Source organism: Phasianus colchicus, chromosome 10 (assembly GCF_987193195.1).
Source record: "Phasianus colchicus chromosome 10, bPhaCol1.hap1.1, whole genome shotgun sequence".
NCBI classification, from domain to species: Eukaryota; Metazoa; Chordata; class Aves; order Galliformes; family Phasianidae; genus Phasianus; species Phasianus colchicus.
This window is the reverse complement of record NC_143445.1, coordinates 7077585-7103660: the sequence shown is the minus strand read 5'-3', so window position 1 is coordinate 7103660 and position 26076 is coordinate 7077585. Positions and strand designations below refer to the sequence as shown.

General features: G+C 37.1%; 1 protein-coding gene across 4 annotated transcripts in view; it reads right to left on the bottom strand.

Moving 5' to 3' along the window:
- CLSTN2 (calsyntenin 2) overlaps positions 1–26076 on the bottom strand; it is a 486477-nt gene that overhangs the window by 59539 nt on the left and 400862 nt on the right. For all 4 annotated transcript variants that reach the window (XM_090147201.1, XM_090147200.1, XM_090147202.1 and 1 more), the window contains 3 exons: positions 14380–14575; positions 11139–11347; positions 5310–5459 (listed from right to left, as the gene is read on the bottom strand). In XM_090147201.1, coding sequence (XP_090003327.1) covers positions 5310–5459; positions 11139–11347; positions 14380–14575 — 555 coding nt within the window. The remainder of the gene's footprint in view (positions 1–5309; positions 5460–11138; positions 11348–14379; positions 14576–26076) is intronic.

The window sequence follows — 26076 nt, the reverse complement described above, 5'->3', positions numbered from 1 at the left end:
TTTATTCAACAGGCCTTACAGAATTCTCTGAAGAGAAGGCAAAAATGGGTTACTCTGAAAAAGTAAGCTTGTGGAACACAGGGGATCCATCTAGTAAGGATCCTTATGAAACTACCTTGGGATTACTTGACTTCTCTGTTCCTGATCTTGATGCAAAACTGTATTAATTACTGTTGCCGATGAAGAAACTGGAAGGTAATTCTACACTGGAAGTCAATATGGGAACAGAATATACTGAGCACAGGACAAGATGACCTTCGTGACTGGTATTAAAGAAACACTGCTTTGTGGTTATGATTCAAAGTACCAGGAACTTTGGTTCATGCTCAGGAACTTCTTCAGTAAACTTGTGCATCAGTACTAAAAGAAGGAAACGTGGAAAAAGAGCTGATTCCATTGGGTTAATAGTACACCCATGAACCACCAGTCTGATATGGCCAGGCAAAAAAAGAGTAAAAGAGACAAAAAAAACCCACTTATCTGGAACATTCATGTGTATTTAGCCATAAGACATAAGCAGAATTAGCTGAGGAAGTGCAGTTCTAGCTTAAAAATGAGATTGAAACAGATCTGTCTGCTTTGTCTAAGTATGTCTGGTAAGTAAACAGAAGAACAATGCCAGAACAAGTACTGAAAATGAGTACAAAATCACATAACCTGTGAGCCCCACAGCTAGAGGTACTCAGCAATACAATTAATTTTCAAATGTCTGAAAAAGATAAGACTAGGTATTCTACTAAAGACCGTGATTCAATTTAACAGCTCAATGTGAGCATTTCATTATTATTACCCTGGTTTAATGACACATACACAGCAGCTCCAAGATTAGAGTGGCATAAAGTCATAAAGCAGTAACTTTTATTTCAAAAAATGGGCAAGTATCTTCTACAGCTAAAACAACACAAGCATTACATTTTAAACTGCCAGGTACATGCATGGAATGAGACTGGAAGTCAATTTATATTTACTGCAGAAGATATTTAGTTGTGGTGGCTTTTTTTGTTGTTGCTTTTTTCTAAGTTTTTAAAGTTGTTCCTCAGAACTAGGAATAGTTTTTCTGATTTTGTTCTGTGAGGTTTCTGTACCTGACCAACCTCTTTCATGCAAAGTCTACTATAAATAGATTCTAGGAAGCATGCGTACTCACAAATGTTCTAACATCCCTCTGCTACTAAAAGAGAAGGTCCTGCCCTTCTCTGAACAAAAGATTATATTTCAGCAGGAGAAGCAAACCGATGTGACCTTCATATGGTCTCTGAATGACTAGCTCACCTGAAAGAGATTATAGGAATGTGCCCTTTGGTGGCAGAAAAGCCATAGGTCACCACCTTAATAAGCCATACATGCCTTACAAAAGGAACACACAATATCTTTATAAAAATCTCTGACAAGAGAAGTATCAATCTATCAGGTAATTTAATGGAAGTTTCTACTTTCAAAGTACTTTTAAGTAAACACCAAACACAAAGTGAAATTGAGGATTTTTAAGGAACGTGTTACCCTGCTAAAATATATTGTGCACAAAACTCAGGTAATTGGGTACAGCTTTTGTTCTGTTGTCTTTGCTATATATTGACCTCCCCAAGATAGCCACTAGGGACTGATTGGGCTGGGCACTGGTTGGTGTAACGCAACAAATATCATGGATATAACAAAAACTGAGGAAGCCAAAAACCAGCCTAAAGCCATCATTCAGTGGTGATAATCAGCAACAGATAAGCTACATTAAACAGGATTGTGAACAAATAAACTCTGAGAGTAAATAAACCAACATTGTGATCAACAACAATGAAACATATAATATTTATAACCAATTATAAACTAATTTGCTAAGACGCTCTAGTCAAATCTGCTGTTGCCTCAAACCTTTTGTGCCCCATACTGAGTGACAAAAAAAGACAGTTGTGGTTTCATCTGGCAGGCAGCTCAGCATCATGCAGCCATTCACCCACTCTCCCTTCCCAGAGGGATGGGGGAGAGAATTGGAAAAAATAAAGTAGAACTTGAGAGTTCAGATTATGACAGCTGTTACAGGAAAAGAAACAGGAGGAGAAATGAAAAGAATACACAAAACTAGTGATACACAGTGCAATTGCTCTCCACTAGCTGATCAATGTCCAGCTGAATCCTGAACAGCCTCCAACCCCCTCCTGCCAACTCCTATGATCTGGGATGTCCCTTTGGCCACCTTTGGACAGCTGTCCTGGCTGTGTCCCATCACAACTTTTTCTACACCACCAACTCCTTTCTGGCAGACAGCACAAGAAACTGGGAAGTTCTTGACGTAACGCAACTACTATTCAGCAACAGCTAAAACATTGATGTGCTATCAACATTATTCTCATCCTAAATCCAAAGCACAGCACTGTATCAGCTACAGAGACTCCATCCTGGCCACAACCAGGACACTTATTCAACCTTCCCTGTTTGTTTCGGAAAAGCCAGAATCCTCCAACACTTTCTTGAGGTATCCTGTTGTTTGTTTTAGGGGAGGTTTTTGGTTTTTTGTTGTGTCTTTTTTTGTTTGTGCATTTTATGCCATTGTAACTACATTTCACCTGAAATCACTGATTTTTAGGAACAACCTGACCTCAATTCTGGCTTGATTTCCAGTAATTGAGCAAAACTTCAAAAATCTCGAAGTATAGACTAGGTTCTTACATTACTCTGCTCTTCATTTATTTATTGTGGCTAAACTCTTCCTGTATGCTTTTCTATTACATTATTTAGCACATTATCTTATTTTATTTATTTCTGCTAACCCAACTGTGAGACAATGATTCCTTCTGTTTCATGGAACTTGTCCTACAAGTAATGAAAGATAATACACTATTATGGTATTATTAACAGGTTAAAAGAACATGATCTAAGTTACAAGTTTTTGATTCTTATTTCCCCTATGACCTGATACTTTTTATAAAAATGCTATACAGATATTTAGTTCTGTGTTGCTACAGGTTTCTCTCTCCTGAACTTAGACAGCTATAGCTTCATAGTAATCAATATTAATATGACAGTAAATGTACTGCAGCAAAAACAAACGTTCTGGAAGAATCAAAAAACGCACACTGAAGCAAAAAGTATACGGTCTCTGCTCAATGTCAACAGAACAGGGAAACAAAAGTAGAGGCTAGAGGAACAGCTAGAAACACCCAGAATGTGCAGATGATAGTACAGAAATCTGTTGCTTAAAAAAACCTGCAAACGCATAGATGTGGAGCTGAAATTCTCTATCACTGTCACATAACCTTTCCTCAACTGCAGTCTCCACTGTTACCTGGTAGTAAGTGCTCACCTGGACAGTAAGCAAGTGGTTGAAGTTTAACAAGAGCAAGTGCTATATTCTGTGCCTGGGATAGAGCATCAGGGAACTAAAAACATTATAAATATCTTCCATTCCTAGTCTCCCTCCAGATTTCTTCTCTAAGTGATGAAAATAGTACCAGTAAGCTTTTCTAGTTAATTTCTATTAGCAGTTTGTCCTTACAGGTATTGGTTCAAAATGAAAAACACCATCAAATGTGATTATCTTCACATTCAGAAATAAGTAGGTTCTTAAAAACTGTATCTATAAAACAAATGAAGAAATTTCTGAATGAATTATGCTGCATCTTTCTTTCAAATAATAATTACTGACTTGATAGTTAAGAACTAATGTCTCACACCCAATTGTTTACTTACGTATCTTATACCCTGAGAAGACAAATGCCATCTCCTTGCACCATGTGTCAATCAACCCAAAGACTTGCCAGCAAATGAAGCAGTCACCTTGCTGACAGACAGAAAGACACAATTCTACAGGCAAGGAATAAGCTAAAACAGAAAATATCTGAACTATCTGATATTTTTGCCCTGCCTGTAATAAATATCTATCATAAAACTTTATCAGACAGAATAAAGACAGAGTGCATTTGTGCTATTTTACCACAGAACTACCAAGTCCAAATTCAAGCAAAATGAATACTAGAAAAACACATCCTTCCTTACTAGAGACACTTCAGTCAAGCTGCTTTAAACTATCACATAGTGCTTTTTGTTGTTGTTTTTGTTTTTTTAAGAGGTTGCTTCCAGCTACCAACTTGGCAGACTGTCATAGTGGTTAGTTTAACATACAGCCTTACTTCTAAGAAAAAGAATAATTTTTTGTATGCCTAAATTAGAAGTTTAATTCCAGATTTTCATTAGAAACACAAACCTCACATAATAGAAGATAAACCAAAGCATCAATAAATGAAAATAAAACCAGCTTTGAGGTTGTTTGTAACTGTATGTACCTGATCTGACCACAAATGATCACCTGAGGTATATATGACACTTGATCTCTTATATAGCTATGGCAATAGTTGGCAATATAAACATTACTTTATTATCATTACTGATATCTCTTTGAAAAAATTATTCAGTCACTAAAATTCCCTATTGCAAATGAAAAGTCAGCAACTTTCCAATAGAAATTCTAAGACAAAATGCGTAGCAGTGATTAGCAATGACCCCACAAAACTGAAACAGAACATTTCCAAAGTGTAGAGACAGTATAAGTAATATGGCATAAATCAAGAGCCTTTGTTATAAAGCGTCGAAATACTTAGTAGTCTTATATTTTTATAAGAATGCTTTCTGAAATACTTGATGGGGGTGGAGGCATCCATGAAAAAAAAATGTGGTTCTGCTTAAATGAAGACTGTGAAAACGGAATTATGATATTTCAGATTTACGTCATTGTGAAGTCTTCTAGACCAGAGGTGGCCTCAATTTACAAATTAAATACTTTTTTCTCTAAGTGCCAGTTCTACAAATTCAAGTACATGCAAGCGTAATAGTGAAAATGATTCTTTCCTTCTGGATTATTGTCTTTAAAAATTATAATTTGGAACGTCAGATTAGTCCTGAACAAAGTCTCCATAATGTGGTTGTATGAAGTTGATTTTTCCTTAATTCAGCCTTCCTTTTCATCTTAATTTCTTCTACTCTGCATCTTCCCACTTTATCACTAGCTGAGTTTTTCCTCATTTTAGATGGTGGACTGCAGCTTCTTACCACCATTTTTCAAAAATAAATTCCTACTGAACTCTCTCAATACGATGACAGTAATCAAGATAAACTTTGCCTTTTGTACCCATTGCAGGTTGAACAAGCCTTCACTCATGCATTTGTGCATACATATAAAACCGAATTCCAAGGAGAAAGACAAGCCAGAATAATTTTTTAACCTTTCAGTATATTTAGACAGACTACGAAAAAAAAGTTTGTTTGCTTGCTTAGGGATAGAAGGGGGGATTGGGTGAGATACACAAGCTATTAAACCTTACCTTGCCAGCCTGGTTTGCACACTGGTTTGACGTTAACTTGCACTAAGACATCTTCTCTTGCATGCTTTTGTCCACAGTCAAAAGCTGTCACCATTATCTCATACTGATGCTGTTTATCATAGTTTAGCTTCTCAGTGTTTCTGATGTTACCTATAGATTCAATAAGAGATAACATTCAGGAATTTTTGACTAAGCATATGTGGAATATCACATTCAAGGTAGAGTTAATCAAATCCTAAGCTCTTTGGAACACACAGGACATCCACAGGCAGGACAGTTACAAAGAGTGGGCAGTACTTTATTTTTTTACTGGATGAAGGGAAATTATTGGACAACTTACAATCGTCTTTACTAACGTATGGACACACGTGGGCACATCTGTATTAGCAAACACCTGCTCAATATTTTCTGAAGACTAAGACTATTTAAAGATTAATATTCAAATGCAAAGTATAAGTAGATGCAACCTTATTTTCCACATCCTCCCAGAACACACTGCCTTAATGTGGCAGCTGCACCCTGCACTTGAGATCTAACGCTGAATGCAACTCCAGCCTAAGTATTTTTTCCCCGTAAAGTTACTATCCTTTAAGTGAGAGATATTTAACACCTTTCCCTGGATTTTAAAAGTAAGGTGCAGAATCACCTTCTACATCAGAAAGCTCAGCAGTATTTGACATGACAGAATTGAGCTACCACATGGAAAATAAAACTCAGCAATAACAGAAATTACCTGCTGAACCTGACACACATATAAAGGTGACAAATCACCTGTTTCAAGATCAAAGAAATAACTCACAAAGAAATGTCTTTCTCAGAGTACTTCCTGCAAGACCAGGAGATTACTAGGTAACTGTATGAACATATAATTAAAGAGTTTCGCATTTTAATTCTGCCCATTTCCACTGAAATGCCCTCATTGCTTAAAACAAAATTTGAGACTGTATAGTGTATTAAACATGTCTGCACTTCGTTGTTATACCATCTATTTGAATGAGAATGCTTGCTCTGGATCAACACTCCACCTAAATGTATACACGTACAGATCTGCAAAATTGGGCCAGATTTGAAATGAGGAGCACCCAAATCCTCAATTTCAGTCAAATATTGTGGTCTGATTTCCATAAGTGCCCATCCAAGTACATCACTGACACTGCTTTTGTTTTCTTTTAAATGAATTTAGAGACTAGAGAGAGAGCAGACAAATGAACCTTCCTAAGGCAGCCTTAAACTAAGCATCCAATAGTAAAAACTTCTAATAAGCGTCTCTCTGATGCACATTCATCATCTTCTCAGAGCCTAAAACTTTTCAGACTGCTATTATAAAGCCTTTTAAAAAAGTTTTTCAGGTCAGGATGGAAGAATACTTTTCTTACAATTATCAGTGACTTACAATTCAAAATTTGTAGTTTAAAACTGCCCTTACTTCTGCAGTCATAAATTAGGCTCAATCCATATTTTGTGATGATTCTCAGCCTTTCCTTCTCCCTTACTGAGCAGGGCACAGAGGAGGGAACGAGTCCTCTCACCATTTTCTGTATCTCAAATGGAGAAGGAAGACAAGCTAGAGGACAGAATGGAAATGGTTCTACGTACTACATATTCCTCCATTCTCTTTCACAGGCATCTTGCTAGGCATTCTTACATCTGCCATTCCTCATCACAAACACAACTGCACGAATGATATCAACTTCATTATTTTTGAGTGAGTAATTAACAAAACAACAGAACTCGAATCTACCCATTTTACTCTCTTGAGTTTCTTGATCAATACCTGTCTAAGAGTATTTGGTGAAAAACTGCCAATTGTGTACATAATTATTTCTTTTAGTACGTGCTAACTTGTTCTTTATGCATTATACTCTTACAGAAATTTTTAAGCTACCCTATTTGCTTCTCCTTGGTATTATTTTAGTCCTTCATCATCAGAGATAATTCAAGAAATCAAAACTGGCTAAATCAAAAGCTAGATTTTGCTTGGCACGTTAACTGTCTGCCAAGATTGTAAAACACACACCATATTGACATTTCATTAAATCCCTCTTCCAAGATTTGAATTTCATAATTGCCTTTTAAGATTTGGACTACAAAGATACTGACGATTAGTTGTTATGGAAGGTCATTTGGACGCCCAGTAGGTATTACTGCAATTCATTGATACCCTAAATATGCAATTTTTCTGTTATCTCTGATGCTTTATACTACTTTGTTATTTTACAATTTATGATTAAAAGCAGACGCAGATGGTAAGCACTACAAAGACTAAGCACTATAGCACTGTAAACAAATACTAATGTTTTAGCGATAGACTGAGAATTTCTATTTGCATCTCATCCATGAACAGAAAGGTAATCAATAAAAAAGGAAATTTTGAAGGGAAACGTAAGTTCCCTTCTCGACACAATACACAGTTAATTTTCTTCAAGTTTTCTAAACATTGGCCTTTTTTTCTGGAAATACCAAGAGTTATAACAGATTTAAAAACAAAACAGAAAGCTGATAAGTGACAACGGAAATATGAATATTCTTGTGTGAGGACTTACAAATTTGCACTCCTGTTTCTTCAGGGTCAGTTTTGGGAATAGTTTGATACAGACTTCCCTGTTTTATGGGTGTCTTTCATCCTATTCTAAAGATCTTATTCACAGGAACAGGAGAAAGACTTAACTACTCTACTACTGCAATTCCCATTTGAATTTCATGCTTACTTCCTGTATATGCAGGGAGTATGAACTTTAATCTCCTAACCCTTGCATGACACCAGAGCTAGCAATGCTGCACAAATGGCTTCAACATCTCAATATCCTTGGCAGAACAGAGCCAAGAGGAGCTGTATTTGACAGTATGTCAACAGGAGTAGTATGACTTCTTTTTCAGAAACATGAGCTTTTCCAAGCCAATGGAAACTAGACTGAGCTGCACGTTCAAGTCTCTTAAAATATATTTTATACCTTTTTTCCTAGTTCTTTGTACAGCAAAGCACAGATTTTTCCTTTGCCACTATATGGTTGCATTTAACTGTATTTTTCAGATAAGAGTTCATTACCTTCCAAATTAGGCTCCATATACAAAAAGATGAATCTTAGGAATACTAGACTTTCTTCACATGAAATAATTTAGATCAGAAAGAAATTAAAAGCACTGAGTCAAAGATGCCAAATGTAAATTAGGAAGCTTTATTTTACTTTTCTTTAGGTGCATGACCTACTAAGGTCTATACTGAATGCTGCTTCCCGTGCCAGTGTTTACCAGTTTGTACCTCACACAATTTGGTGATGTGAAGTACACTGTGCATGGCTGCAGTCTGGAGGGTTCTCTCTTCCTTTCTGTAAATGTTTTGCAATGTGTAATATAATTTTTCAATACAACAAAATGTTCCCTGGACTGATATAGATACAAGAAATAAATTTTGCCTAAAAAGGAAATGATCTACCAAAAGGTAAAAGCTGATGACAAAGCATGTTCATCTATCTCAAAGTCTGTTAATGGTATTTTCACAGGTTTGTGGTCAAAAGAAACATCTCAACATATGAACCGATAATTGCATTTTATTACAAACCCTTTACTTTTGGAGGATTTCTGGTAATTGAAATACCACACCCGTATTTCTGAAAAGTGGGAAAAAAAAAAGATCACTTCCACAAGACACAATGACATGACTTTCACTAGAATGGAGACCCTAGATTGGTTTTTCACAATGGGCAAAAACTATAAACAAAATCCTAATTAGCACAGCATTAACAGACAGTCCCAAGCACCTCATACATCTATTTTAATATATCCCACAGGTAACAAAAATGGGAACAATGCCAAAGAATTTGCAGCAGAGAAAGCTTATATCTGCTGGCAAAGAGAGACATTCTGAGCAGTGAAATGCGTTGGAACAAAGCAACATATTTCTCTCACAAAATAAAAGTGCAACCATCTATTCTCTGTCTCTAATCCCAGTGGGCTTAAGCAATCACCATTATCTTAAAAAATTGCAAATTAGACTGCAATTACTGTTGATTGCGGCAGCAGTGTTCTTCTAGTGAACAAATAGATCAAAGAGTTATTAACTGAATTCATGACCAAGAAACTGCAGGTATTATAACCTAACACCAATTATTCTTGGTCTTTAAAGTCATTTTTAACCCAACTTCTTGTTGTCTTTGCTGGAAAGCAGGTCACAAGCACATGGGGACAAATATGTAACCAAAGACACTTGACATTTAATGTGCTTTTGATCATGCCTCTGACATAAAAGAAGCCGTGATTGCTCAAGAGCCAGCTGCACTGTGAGATAAGACCTGAAAAGGCATAAGCAATTGGAATGTCTGCTCCATACAATGCTCATTTTTGTCTATTATTTAACCATTGTAAGTCACAAGCCTGTTCACCTAACCAACTCAACATTTACCTAAACACAGACATACTCATGATTACATCTTATATACAGTATATAGAATGCTTGCCTCCAAATGACGGTATTAGAACAAGTGGTCTTTTTCCACCAACACCATTTACACTGCACTGATGCTAACAGGTTATTATCTTTTGATGCTCAGCTGTACATTATGCAAGAGCTGTGCAAATAAAGATGGATCATTTTTGAACTAGAGAAAGATGTTTTTTTTCTTTTTTCTCTTTCCGTAATAAAACATTCCAATATGAAAACAACTGCTTAGAGAAAATGTAGCTCCATGCATGCTTTCGATCTCCAAACTGGCAAAAAATCAGATAAATCAGATAAATCAGAACACTGCTGGATATACAAACAGGGTGTTTGTTTGGGGAAACATGTTCTGTAAGCACAGGAAATTATATTTTCTAATTTTTCACAAGGGTGCACCTGCGAATACTGATAACTAAGAACAGTAACATGAAGGATATTTCCTTCAGTACCGCAGTTTGGTGCACATGTAGAAGAACTTCCCATGGGTCCATCATGGGTCTCCACCGCAGGTACAGAGATAACAGCACTCCTATTTACAAAACGATGCCAATATGGCACTGCTGAAGCACTTGAAATACAGAATTAAGATTTTCTATTGTCTAAAGCAAGCAAAGAATAGGGAGGGAGAATCCTTAGCTCATTTTAAATGCAGCCCAGCCACTTCTCCCAAACTCAGTGACAAAGTCTGTGCTTTTCTCTGGTAAGAACTTGAGTAGAAGCAGCAAGAAGCTGACAGATAGAGAAGCCAATATTAGAAAGTGCACCATATGGAAAACTTATTAGGGTTCATTATTTTTTGAGATATCCATTTAGTATTACACTAGAAAACCAAGTAAAATATGAACCCTTGAAAAATGTTACTACTTTTCCAAAGCATATTTTATTCTGTACTGCAGAATAGGAGACCAACTTCAGGAAGCACCACAAATGATTAGAACTGTGAACTACTAAACACAGTCAGTATAGTCCATTCTGCATTTAGACCCTGTTCAAAAGAGTTCAGAAGACTGGGACTAGCTATAAACCTGCAAATAAATTAAGTAGGGCTACATGCTGCATTACAAAAAACAATCTCCTGCACAGGAAACTAGATTTTAGACAACTTGGAGAACAGACTGACCGTCAGAGAAAGGTACTGCACATCTATAAAACCATTTTTTCATATCCATGATGCAAATTATTGTGGCACTTTCTGACCACATCAAACGTAAATAAGATGCAATTTTCCAACGTTACAGTTTCTTCATTCTCAGAGATGAGAACAGTATTAATTTCTTGAGTTAAAACTCAAAGGGCTGGATTATCAGCTGGTATTAATTGTTAATTATATACTTTCTACAAAAAATAACACTATCTGTCCCAGAAATTAAGGTCAGATCCTTCTCCATACTCACCATTTCTATCGATAGCAAAAGGAACGTCTGTTGTGACAATTTCATAATTGCAGATCTGGCTGTACTGCGGGGAACAGTCCTCATCTATGGCTTCGACCTGCAGTATGCTGTCATAGATCTTTCCCTCTGTCACGGTGGCCTTATACATACTCTCCTTGAAAGCTGGTGAAAACTCATTAACATCCTTTACTTGGATATGGACAACTGCCCTAAAACAGGTAAGAAAAGAAATCAAAGAGAAAATAGTTTAGAATGACTTCAAGTAAGATCATATTATTAGCAGTTTGCTTTCTTAATGTAAAAGGACTGACAAAAAAATATATAGAAGAACATGTCAACATTTGCTAAAATGAGATATTACTGAATTTCTGTATTTAATTTACCCAACTTAATACCTTAAGTTTCTGTAGGTAAAAGCACTGTGCCAAAGGTGTCAGGGAGAGGAACTCAAAGGGCTCCCTGCTAAAACTGTATTGCCTTTTAACGTGGAGCCCAGCAGAAAGTTGGTGACATTATACCAGTGCAAAATGGGTCAGTAAATGGAAAAAAAAAAAAAAAAAGACAAAAAAAAAGCTTATTAAATACTTATTAAATAAAAATTGTCAATTTATGGCACTCTTCAATATGAAGTATTTCACCCTCTGATGATTATATGATTATAACTACCTAATTATTGAACTAGCTACAATATTTGTAACTTGCCTTATAAAGAGAAGAGTTGTGTCAATATTTAAAAGTGAAATGCCTGGTAGCAGAGAAAAATGATGCAACACAAGCTTTGTACTGATGTCGGTCTGAGATTCCCCATTAAATCCCAAGACACTAATTTACTTGCAAATTTAAGAACTGGATCCTTGCTGTTGGCACTTCTTATCAAGATAATGACTGCATCACGTTTTCAATATACACATTATGGTAAGCCTCTGAGGGTCAAAAATAAGAGATGTTCTGTACTTAACGTGCTACTCTCAGAGTACTCAATTGAAACAACTTTGTATCTGGTTGGATAAGCTGGGCAACAAGCAGACAGAAAAGGGATGTTCCAGATGAATGGCAGAACCAGGAGTAAGTGTTTGGACTCCAAAAGCCTAGCTTAGCGTGTTTACTATACAAACGAAAGAAAGCATGGCAAAGCCTGGTCTGAGTGAGCCAGATTTAATGGCCATGATTAGACCAAATTTTCCAAGTCTAACACTCAGTAGCTTGTTACTATTGTGAGTGAAAAATGCTATAAAAAATAATAGTATTGAGGAAAAATTGTTTCTGTAACTTGATGATTATTTGATATTGCAGACTTTTTTCTAAATGTACATTCTTTTTAAACATCCTAAAAGAGTTTGGAATGCATTACAGAGCTAATGAAAATTTTAATTGTCTGGATGAATAAAAGGAAGACCTATTAATCATTTAAGTGGTTCCTAGCAAAATGAACTGTTGTACAGTCTATATCTGAGTTAATGACAAATGGTCTGGAGCTTGGTTTCATGACTTGCAGGGGGAAAAGGGTACTGCCTTTATTTAAAAGTTGTGCAGGAAACTGGCTCTACAGTAAAAAGTACCACCTATTTACCTTGAATACCCCTTTACAACTAGAGGATGTGAATTCCTCTGGGACTTACTGTCCAAAAGCTGAGGTCAGAAATCCACTGTGCAAAGGCAACACTGCAATAGCTTACATATATGCACATACTAAAAAATGGTCAATTTCCCTTTTCTTACCATTTCAAATGAGATGAATTGAGAGAATACTTACTTAGAATTTCTAAGTACCAATTAAAAGCTAGGTTCTATTTCCTGGATGATCTGTTTAGTCAATGTATTTAATATAAAAGCAAGAATGGAAAAGTTAACCAAAACTGAGATACACTTCTCCACTTAAACTGTGGTTCTGTTAAAAGCTTCAGCTGGAACCAGTGCAGAGTAAGTCAAACTGTCAGAGACAAAAAAAGAAAAAATCTCTAAAAAGAAACAGGAATTAAAAATGGACAAACCATTGTGACAACTAATCGTCTTAGTTTAACTGCTTTGTACACGACTACAGTATAAACATACATATGATATCCTGGTCACCAAATTAGAGAAAAAGGGATTTGATGGATGAACCACTCGCTGGATAAGGAATTGGCTTTCTGGCTGCACTCAAAAGGTTGTGGTCAACTGCTTAATGTCCAAGGGGAGACTGATGACAAGTGGTAATCCTCAGGGATCAGCATTGGGACTGGTTTTATTTAACATCTTTGTATGCTACATGGACAGTGGGATCGAGTACACCATCAGCAACTTTGCAGGTAACACAAAGCTGAGTGGCACAGTTGACATGCTAGAGGGAAGGGATGCTATCCAGAGAGACCTGGACAGACTTGAGAGTTGGGCCTGTGACAATCTCATCAAATTCAACAAGTTCAAGTGCAAAGTTCTGCACTTGGGTTGGGGCAATCCCAAGCACAGACACAGGCTGGGTAGAGAATGGCTTGAGAGCAGCCCAGACGAGAAGGATTTGGGAGCGTTGGTTGACGAAAGGTTCAACATGAGCCAGCACTGCGCGCTTGCAGCCCCGAAGGCCAACCATATCGTGGCTTGCATCAAGAGAAGCGTGACCAGCAGGTCAAAGGAGGTGATTCTGCCCGTCTACCCTGCTCTTGCGAGACCCCACCTGGAGTACTGTGTCCAGTTCTGGAACCTCCAACACAAGAAGGACACTGTGCTGTTGGAGTAGATGCAGAGGAGGGCCATGAAGGTGATCAGAGGGCTGGAGCACCACCCCTGTGAGAACAGGCTAAGAGACCTGGAGCCCTTTAGTCTGGAAAAGAGAAGGCTCCAGGGGGACCTTATAGCAGCCTTCCAGTACCTGAAGGGCCTACAGGAAAGCTGGGGAGGAACTTTTTGTAAGGACAGGTAGCGACAGTACAAGGGAACATGGTTTTAAACTGAATGAGGGTAGACTTAGACTAGATATTAGGAAGAAATTCTTTACTGTGAAGGTGGTGACGCACAGGAACAGGTTGCCCAGCAAGGTTGCGAATGCCCCCTCCCTGGTAGCATTCAAGGCCAGGCTAGATGTGGCTTTGAGCATCGTGGTCTAGAGGGAGGAATACTTGCCTACAGCGAGGATTTGGAATTAGATGATCTTAAAAGGTTCCATCCCAAACCATTCTATGATTCTATAAACAGGATCCCTTCAATCTGATTTGTACTGTAGAGTAAATGCACAACAAAGCAAATAAATGTCATGTTCACCTACTTGTGAGATTTCTTCCAGTTTACTCCACTTGGTCCTGATCCACAGTCATAGGCTTGAATGATGAATGTGTATTCTTTCTGCAGCTCACAATCAATTGGACTTTTGGCTCGAAGACGACCTTCTCCAGATGTCTTGTTAAGCACAACAGCTTCAAATGGCATTTCTTGTCCATGAATTTTAAAAGCACATATCTCACCTGTGAGGAATAAGATAAACGTAACACAAATATTAAAATACTGTAACGTAAGTATAATACAAAACAATCATAATCTAATACATCATAGTACCATTGGAGATGTTAGCACTGATCTGTATTTCACGTGCTTTTACAGATGGAGTAATATTGACTCAAATATAAGATTAACACGTATCTACAAGGGATGGTGGCCATGCGTTTGTGGAGAGTGATGGAGTGAGAACAGCTCTGGTCATGTCCTTTCTTCTTCTTCTGCCATTACAGAATGGTTTCTTAACACTCTAGAAACCATTCCTTAGATATGGCACCAGGTTAAATTTTGAGCTAAGTTAAGACGACAGTGCTTAGTTAAAAGAGAACAGCAGAAAGAAAAGAGAGAATATTTTAAAGGTGATCCTTTCTAACTGCTGTCACTGCTTCCTGCAGACACTTGAGCTAGCAGGTGGTAGCAGATGTTCAGATTCTTGCAGTTTAGCTACCAACAGTGAAAAAACTAATGATGCAGAACATAAGCACATTTCAAATACATCTTGCTTTATTTATACACATATATCATCTTTATCATCTTTGGAACAGAAGTAGTCAAAGGAACACAGGCAAGTGTCCCTTTTGGACATTGCAGTCACCCATGCACACTGACAAACCCACACATGAATGCCTTCTTGTCAGCAACTCACTGCCTCCCAACTGTCTCCTAACAGAAAAGATCCACAGCTTCTCTCAGAGGAATACCATGTAACAAAATAGATGGCAGAGCAAGGACTAAAAAATAGATTTGGACACAGAAGCTAAGAACGACAACAAAGAAGGCAATACAGATCTCAAAGGGGAAAAAAACAGTTTCCAGTGATTTTTCTTTATATGTATGTATGTATGACCCTTTATGCTGATGGCAAGGATATGCATCCTGAACTCATTTTTAGCCACCCCAGAACTCAACTTCAAAAATGGAACATTTATACAAAGACCAATGTGGCTCAAATATTTTTATGACACATTAAACACATGCTCTTTTATGAGCAAGTCAGTCTCAAGACATGCATTATGGATTCAGAGCTGTATCCCAGTCACATAATCTATTTCCATTTATTTCCAATTTACACTTGCAGCCTTTTGGCTATCTCCTTGCCAATCATATCTGAATCAACTGCCAAATTCTAAATTAACTCTGAATCTGTGACCTCCAATTCAAGTGTTAACTGACCTCGTTTTGTTCTAGAATATATATAGTTTGTTTTTAGAGAAGATGCTAGCCAGTGACTTTATAGAAATGACAGAGTTCATAATTCCAATTATGAAGGGAATGAAAAAATGAGAAGGATTTAGGTGTTTGTATTTTTAGGGGGATAGGTGTGGAGGTAGAAATTGGGTATGCTTAGGGTACGAATAAAGGTTTTCCCTCAATTACTACTGTTCCCTTGATTACAATGGGAGCTGCAGCTGAGCTCAGCTACATACACTGACATTCAGGCAGATGAATCCCACTCTTAACACTTGCTATCAGTCCTGTGACTGCTTTTATAGCGTCTACATGCAGTTGTTTTACTAATCATGAGGCACAGAGAGAACACACTATTTACTTGGCCATTTCCTCACTCCAGCCCCTCACTCAAATGGCACGAAAGGGCTGTGTAGTTTCAGGATGGATGAAGGACGTGCTATATTCCAGGCTCTCTTCAGTTTGTGCTCAATGAGCCTGGATACTGGGGCTGCTGAAGAAGGAAGGGATTTTGTCTTGAAAGTCATTCTCTGGAAAAGACTAAGTCCTTGTATCACCATATAAGCAAGCCCACAGTGCTTATGATCTGTTCTATAGGAAACAAAACATAAGAGAAGGCAGAAGTGAAGCAGTTTGTTTAGCCTTGATCACAAGCACCAATCACTGATTTGTACCTCAACGTTGTTAACATCTCTCTCTCTCTGAAAACAAATACTATTCTAATTTCCATGTAACTTCAAACTGAAATGTTCATCTAAAATGATACTGTGCATTTCAGTTTTATAAGTGTGGGACATTTAATGGAAGAATACCACTTCTTGTATTCTGTAACAGTGGCCTCTCAATAAAAAATAACCTATCCTCACATGCACAATCTGTCAACAGAAATCCTAACTTCAGTGCTTTGCATTTATTATTTCATTGATCCACTGTTTAATTGTAAACAATGCAGCATTTGCAGACATCAAGCCTACATTCCTGAAGAACAGAAATAGCTCCAGACAGGAAAAAAGCAACCTCTGCCTTTGTCTGAATGTTTATCATTTTTTCCTTTCCAAACGTAGAGGACTGATGCAAAGCAATTATAGAAGCAGGACAAGTTTAATTAGTTCTCAACAAGTACTTTGGAAGGTTCCAAATCCTGCTTGTATGCTAGATACTCCAGCCTTATTTACAACTCTAATTTTGTCTTCTACGTTCACATTTGCCTAAGATAAAATAGTGACAGCTGCACAAATACAGGGAGATATTTGTAAATATAGTGCAAAAAAACCATGCAAATACTTCTGGATTTTGGTTACAGCAACCTATTATTTTCATATAAATAGCACATGCTTTTATGAACTAGGTAAGAATTTTCAGAGAAAGACTTCTGCTGTTTCTAAAGGAATAAGTTAATTCTAAAAATGTACAGTAATAGTAATGAGTAATATTTTTAATAGAATTGATCAGCTGTAACAAAATTAAATGATTACCTGTCTTCACCCTGTAAGACGCATGCACAGATATATGGAACTACTGTTAGACATCACAAATACTTTCTTTAAAATATAACAAATATTTTTAACTGCAAAATGGAGCCACGGGGCTTTTTTTTTTAATCCCAGACAGGCTAACCCCAGACCCAGCTGATGCCTGTAAGAGCTGTGCCAAGCTTATGTTATTTACCGGGCTCATAGATACACGCAGTTAAGTATGTCATTCAACGAGGAGATGGGTCTCTGTCTTATTCAAACTCTCAATATTTAAGTTGCAGAACAACCACCTTTGGGACACTGACACCATTCACTTTTTGTTTCCTTTGTAGAGGTGCTTTAGAGTGCTAACTGAGATACCCCCACAATGCAGACAATGCAGAAAAGTAGTAAGTTTTGTCCTTCATTTCATTGGAATGGGTGTGGGAATAGAAGTATATAGGGTTTATTGATCCAAACGGTGATGGCAGTGAGCTGATGAAATAGGTACAAGATGATGAAACCACATAAAGGTAGACCAACATTCATGACAGTTTATAGCAGTTGAATCCAGAGTAAAAGGAAAATACCTCTTCTCCCAGTGCCAGGAGGTACATGCTCCTGGGTTTCTGCTGGGTTACCAAAGAATCTCCTCAGTGTGCTAAAAGTTGCTTCATATAAATATACTTTTTAACTAAATTCTGACATGATGTTTTCTCTTCATATCATTCAGATGATTATTAGTCATTAGCACCATACATTCTTGCATTATTTTGAGAAATCTAGTAGAAACTAACGGATTACTAGCAAAGAAATATTAAGTTCTTTTGTAAGGATTATACTAGCCTGCAAATGCTATTGACAGTTTCTTGTTACAGAAATACAACCAACAAATCTTTCCATCATTTAGAAATTCCTAATGACAGTGTTTTCTATTCAGCTACATTTACACAAGTCTTAATCAACAAAGTTGTATTACAAATCACATAAACAAACAAAACGCCCCTTGCTTTCTAAGAAACAAAAAGCAATGTTACAACTTTAATTGCAACACAAAATTACTGCCTTGAACTCAATTCCAAAAGTTTCTAAAAATTATGTATTTGCACTCTTACTTTGCCTTTCCCAGCAATGTTTGCTTTTAATTCACATTCTATTACATCAAGAATGCTGAAGAATGCAGAGATCTCTGACATTTGATCATTTTGATCAGTAATTAATAAAATGCAACAGTTGCATATGAATCAGTAATTACAAAAGTTTTGTTTAACCAGAGTTCCTGGCACATTCTTTCTAGCAGCCTTATGATTGCTTATGAAGTACTGAGTATGTGTGTGAATGTATACACACGTATTTGTTTCTCACGTTAACTCCAAAACCATTTGCTGATTTCAGCTAAACATTAAGAAGATTAGTTGCTTCCCACAGACACTGAGTAATTATTCAGCTGCACAATACCGAGAAACTACAGGAATAGTGAAAGGGTGTCAAACAGGTCACATCTCACTAGACGGCAACCATTCACATCAAGACCTTGTAAAAGCACAACAACAAGAAAAGCTGCAGTTCTATTTTTCACCTTTTTGATAGCAGTAAATCAAAAATGAGGCACAAACCTCAAAGAAACCAGGCTTCATTAGTTCACTGCCAGCAAAATGGCTCATTAAGATTCAGATCCTCTTCTGATATTATTACTCTCTAGACTTTTACTACATTTCTATGCACATTTCCCTGAGATGCACCAATCAGCATAGCTGATCATATATTTAGAATTAAAGACGTAGTTTTATTGGTTTTATACATCCTGAATAGCACGAAATTCAAGAAAAACGTCGGGTGCTGCACCTGGGACAAAGCATTGCTGGACAAGGCACAGCTGTGGAGATGAACAACTGGAGAGCAGCTCAGCAGGGAGGAGCCCAGGCTGCTGGTGACAGCAGGCTTGGCACAAGCCAGCAAGTGTGTCTTTTCAGCAGAGGGGCAAAACGCTTTGTGGGGTGCACTGAACACAGCGTAGCCACTCAAAAGAAGTGATTCTCATGCTATATTTAGTGCTGGTGCAGCCTGACCTTGAATACTGCGTGTAGTTCTGGGCTCCACAGTATAAAAAGGATGGTAAGGCACTCGGAAAGCACCCAGAGGAGAACCACAAAACTTATAACAGGGTTACAAGGCATGCCCTGTGACATCAATTTGATGTCTGTTTTCTCCAACATGCAGCATGGACCCAAGTACATGCACATGATGTTGTTTTTTTCAGTAAGTTTGCTTAGGGGGTTGGTTTTTATTTTTTATTTTTAATGCAACTGCCCAGGATAACAACTCTACACAAGTTTCTCTGTTTGAATCCTGCAAACATGTCCTGCAGTGCACAGCTAACAACCTTTAGCGTGTCTCAGTGCCACTGGCAAGGCTTACTGCTTTGACAAGTTTTTCTATGATAAGCTGTAACTACTGTTCAAATAATTATGGAACACTGAAAGTTGGGATTTGGGAGAGAAAAGAGTAGTTGTTTGGAAAAAGGAGGCAAAGTGATAGAGGTGTAAAATATCTTTAAAGATAAAAATTATTAAGAAAGGTGTTAAGTACTGCGTATGCTTTTCCAGATCACTGAAGCCAATGCTATTAAACTCCTCGTGGAATACTAAAATCCAGGAAGCTATACTGAAATGACAAGCAAAGGGAGGTGCTGATATCCCAATAAACTACAACAAAATATTATTTCCTCATATCTAATTTTACAGGCAGCAAGCTCTGCAAAACAAGAACATAAATCCGCCGTTACCCTTCCTATTCCATTCCTACAATTTGAAATTGGAAAATGGAAGAAGCTGTGCTGTACTTCCAGTGATTCATTGTTGCCATAAGCCCACACCTAACTAACCAGTTTCATTCTGCTGATGCAGGGAGCAATTGCTCAGGATAAAAAGATAGTTCTGCGGGTAGCCTACAAGAGCAGCCATATCTGGCTTTCATCCTGGCTCCATGATAAGCTTCCCAGGGAATTCACTTAGGTCATGAAGGCTTTTGTTTACTAAATGGTTAATGCTCACAAGTATCCTATGGATTCAGCAGTGAATCTGATATCACCAAAACACGCTGCACACATACAAACAGCTGCCCAATATAGCAAGAATGCTGTAAAGCATAGCACAGTATCTTTAACAGCTACACAATCATTACAGAAAAATAGCTGCCTTGCCACTTTTTAAGGATGTCTGATCTACTTTTCCACATGTCAATACCAATCACCACTACACATCCTGGTCATTTGTATCGTCACACAAACTTTCTACATTATTTGATTAGTGTTCACTTTCAGCTTAATATCTGCAACTGTGGTGGCAAATCTTCTGTTCCCATACTCAATGTCTGCCATAGCAAAAACATCTTCCAGTAAACACAGAAGCCCTGATGCTACCACAAAATTCCATGTCTCTGTCTATAAGATGTATCATGAGACTATCTAACCTTCAGATTTACAAATTCTATGCTGAGAAAAAAATCGACATAACTGACCCAGTGAGGCCACACATTTTACTGTGTGTATCCTTTGAAAAAGGTGTATCTATTTTTATAAGAAACTTAGAGGACTTTGCATATAAGTTTTAAAAAGTTCTTATTTGCAATGCTTGTAATAACTTGTATCTGCTAAGTACTGCTGAGCTGTTAAAGGACAAATGCTAATAGAATATGTAAAAGTAACTAATGATTTATAATGTGACGAATTTAAAATTAAGTATAGACCTCGGATTAGGAACGTTGCCTATTAAATTTGTAATGCTTACAGAACTTCTACGTAGTGATAGACAAACCTAATAAAAAAGATGATCTTGGCAGGATACTCGCACCAACGTGAACTGGTAGATGCAGCTCCCTTGTGAAATATACAGAGACAAAAAAAGGCAACTAACAACAACATGCCACACTTGGATTAGAAAATCAGATATTTAGTCTACTGCAGACTCAGAAGACTGACAGAAAAATTATTTTTTAATTAAAGCACTTTCCCTGAGGCCTATATCAAGGCAGACAATTTCTGAGATAAAGAAGCTCAGAAAATGTACCAATTATAATTATTCCTGTGAATAATTTATTTTGGGGTATAGCTGGCTAATTCAAAGCACATACAGGGTGACCAGTTTGCTCTTCTGCTTATTTTTACTCAGAGCCAAAGGCATCACTCAGCTCTACCTTGGGATTTTATACAGGAGCTTTGTATTGACTGGGACACAAACATAAAAAGCAATGGACTTGACCTCAAAGTCAGTGGAGAGGCAGATGTTCTCTTCGAGGAGAGCACACACATATCAAGTTTGCAAAAATAAGCATTACAAAGGTGAGATTTAAAATATTTTGGATAATTGTGGAATTTTCAGGACATTGTCAGCTAATAAAGTGAAATATATGAATAATGAAATGATGCAGTTTTGGTCTTATCACAAGCTCCTCCACTTTTATTAGCATGTATAATAAAATATGTCAGGTGTTAGGTAAAATATACACAAGGCAGAACAGAGAGGTTAGGAAATGGATGAAGTGCTCTCACCCTCCTAAGCTTTTCACTCAACTATTTACTCTTTTTCCTATGAAAGAAGATTAAATGAAAAGCTTCAAAACATTAATTCAATCTTGGCATGGAGCCTAGGCACAAGGGTCTAATCTGTGCATCCTGCAGACATGCAGCAAAGTAGAGCACTGAGTTTAATTGTTACAAGCTTACCATATGGTTCCTCCTTATCGTGGCTTTTTTTCATTTGTTTTTACTTCCACTTGTCTGTCTTTAAAGAACCCGACATACTCAGCTCCAAGCATGAAGTCATGATTTGCATCTCTAGACGTGAATTACTTTGGACACATGCTTTTATTACAATACATCACCTCAAATGAAAAACAACAGCTAAAATTATAGCATCTGGCCTTTTATCGGAATGGAAATAGCACAATTGAGACAGTAAATTCATCCAAAGAAAAGGTAGGTGCAAATCTGCCATTAGAAGATCAGTTGCATTCTAATTTGTGTGCGCATTTAGAATTGATGCCTTTCTCTGAAGATATATATTCTGCTTATCATACTCAGAGCCTTACAATTTCCTCCTTTCTCTGTATAGTTTATTTCCTGTTGCACCTATACAGAGCTGAGTATCAGTGCCATTTTATACTCTGCTGTTCTTAGGCATACTGTTGGTCCACCAGTAAGACATCAATGGCTCCAGCCACTTGCTGAGAGCTGAGTCACTAAAAGGCTGCTTTCTTACACAGCAAAGGTTTGTGGTGAGTCCTCACTCACAGGCAGTTCATTAGAAAGCCTGTTTTTTTTTTTTTTTTTAAACGCAGAAACCTGAGACTCCACATCCCAGCTCAGTGTAGGGCTGCCTTATTCTTGCTTAATGTTTTACACCTTAGAGGTGTGAGTCAGCTGAATGAGCTGACTATCCCAGTGGTTCCAGTGCTGTCTTTGAGCACCTGTGACACAGTACTTTGTTCCTATTTACAGCTTTTGATTCTACTAATAACAGCACAGAAAAACAAGCACCTCAACATCTCAGATTTTAAGGCAGTAATTCACATCTACTCAGAACTTAGTAAGATTCTTGCCTTTTAATGCAGGAATATCAGCCACAAAAGTTGCTCATATATTCAGTGATTCAGATGAGACTGCAGCCTTGAAAACAATCTCAGTAACCCAGACGTTTGGAATATTATTTGTAACACCAGGGATACTATGCACCAAGAAACCACAGGCTGACTGCAAATATCACTCTTTAATTTAACAAAATGGGGTAGTATAAAATCACCTTTTCTGAATAGAAACTTAGATTAAGTTTTTCTTTTCTCACTGGTATGAAAATAACTATACTGAGTACGCAAACTGCATCTAAACAGAACCTGAAGAGACAGAACCATTCAGAACACCACAACAAAATGGCTGCTCTGTTCCTTCTGAGACTTTAAAGTGAGATATCTTATCTGAGTTAATTATTCAGTAATGCAAGAAGGTTTCTTTTTAAACAGTAAAACAGTTAAGCTTTATGCTTCTTGAACATCTCCCATAGCAAATATGCAATTTTTTAAATATATCTCAGATGTTACTCTTTTTATTGTTGCCATCTTTTCTTATGAGCAAGAGTTACACAGAAGACATAAATCCTGTTGTTCAGCAGCTCTGAAGATAATCTTTGCTCTTTTCCTAATGTGAAATTAAAGTACTCAAAACTTTTCATGAAAATGAGCTGTATCAAAACAGCTGTCTCCAGAGAAAGGATTTCCATAGAACCCTGTCAAAAACCCTATCAGCACTGCCACACCAATCTAAACACTCAATACTCCCATTTCAATAAAACGGTATTTTTGATAAATGATACTTTTTCTAGCTCCTTTCTAAACATTTAACATCTTTGCTGTTTCTATCTGATTCTGCTTCCTCTCTGTTGGTCTAAGAGCCGTTCAAGTCAAGATACTCAGCTACATTTTATGCCCATCTTATTTACCTTTTAGAAAAAGTTTCCTTCTTTCTTTAAACTTACGATAATCAGTATGCCAGCCCTACTGACAAATACGTAGCACTTGCCATAAGTTACAATGGCTGTTGGATGTTATCCCTGGCTTTACTTTCTACTTTCTAGAAATTTAGACTTGCTAGGAATTTCTAATCGCTAGTTTTCTTGTCCTCAAAATACACATGACCTGGTAAATATTTTAGTACCTGGGAACATAGCAGGAGTTAGCGTTCATCCTCTGATTCAAATAAGCATAACAAGCCATTTGCTGTTCCTAGCAAACTGAAGTTCAAAAGCCTGTGCATACACTCAATAATAATTAAAAACTGACTGAATTTCTAAAGAAGTATTCTAATGGAACAATCCATACTGCAGACATGCACTCCAGTTTCATCCCTACATCTAAATGTTCCTGGACTCATTTTCTGCTCCTTTAAATAATGGTCAGTGTTTCTTTGGCATATTTTCATCTCTAAGAGATGTGACTTCTGTGCGAGTTTTCAGAGGTAGGAATTGAATGATAGGTCTAACTCTTTGCAGAGCTAACCCTTTAAATGTTTTACAGTATGAACTCCAAAGGACATTTCTGTATCAGCTTTTCAAGCAAATGAGACATCACATGGGGGAAAAAAAGAAAAAAAATTCTCAAATTTCAGGTTTCCTTAAGTGCAAAAAGGAATTATCTTTGCAATTAAGCACAATCTGTATGTTGATATCAATGGAAAGAGGCAATCCCTTGCTGAGTACTGGCAAAACCTATAATTGTTAAAGGCTAAAACATTCTTAGTTAACTAGGGCAGAATAAATTTTGTAGCACTGGAAATGAACACAGATCCCACAGTTACAGATGCTGTTATGTACAGCACCACAAATCATGCTGAGAGATTATGTTTCTACTTAGTCTGTATTCCATCCCCACTTTCATTTTAGAAAGTAAATACCAAAGCTTATTTTTTATGCTTTAGGAGCCATAGCTGAACTTTCATTGCAATTTAATGTTTAATTTCAAATTAATGGAATGAAAGATGCAACTATTAAAACCCAACATGTGCAATATAAAGCAATAAAAATGTAATGCCATGGAAATTGCAGAGTAATAAATCATTTCAGCAATTTAGAGAGTAGAAATAAATATCTATATAGTTTCTTTTTAACTGTTCCTCAACAATGTAAAGAAACTAATTGTATTTGCAGTTTCTGAAGTAAACTATAATTTTGAGTATTTCTGGTAGGAAACAAAGTAGTTTATCACTATGTAAAGTTAATTCAAAGCCATTGTTGTTGTTGACACAAGACACTGCATTAACACCACCATGACCGGACAACCTACTTGCTCAAGCCCTGGATAGCATATGCTGAGTTGATACAGCTTTTGGAATAGACATTTATAGATTTGGATTTCTGGGTGCCAAAAAGCTTTCCAAAAGGAGGAGTTTACTAACTGCTTGTCAGAGCATCTGCTGGAAACAGCTTTCTTTTACCTCTGGTATTTACCAAACAGCTGGAGAAGAAGCTGTACTCGAAAGTCTTTTGGAGTAGATGATTGTTCCCACATGCTGTGAAGAGGACGAGAGCAGCTGCACTGGTATTCCTTCAGCTGAGAGCAAGCAAATGACCCTGAATCAGCTCAGTCCCTTGTCCTTAAGGACTATTGGGCCTCACTAAGCCTTCAGCTTCTCAAAGTTCAAAAAAGGGACAGCCATCACAACCAGCTTCTAAATAAGATGATGCTGGAGATAAGTTTTTTTCCTAACTTTTCTGTGAGGGAAAATGAGATTTCTCAGTATGCTCAATGCTCATTAACAGATATCTTTTAATTGAGAGTAAAGAAACATTAAGAACAGGAAGAGATGGGGAAAAAAACGTCAGATAAATGAAGTTCGCTGTTGCTTCAGTGTTATTCTTTCCTGCCCCATCACTCCCAAAGACTGCATGCAAGACAATTAAGTGCCACTAGGCAATAACTATACCAATTAAATCATATTTTGAATAAAGGTATGCATCTTTAATTTGTGCAGTCTGCAGAGTCCTGAGCAACTTTGCAGAGTTCTATACAATAACTTTAAATACTCTTAAATACTACTGTCTTAGGAAAGCTTGAATTTATTCAAACAATATCAGGTTACGTGGATCCTTATTCAAATGTATAAGAATATCCAGTAATCTTTCTAACATGTAACTTGTCTGATCTGAAAACTGGACACTTTCTTTATGCCGTGAAAATAACTACATATTTGAAATTTCTAATTTCACTTAAAATCAGGCATTTCTTTCAGTGAACATCGTGCAAAAGTTGTCTTTTAGAAATGACTAATAATGGCAGTACTA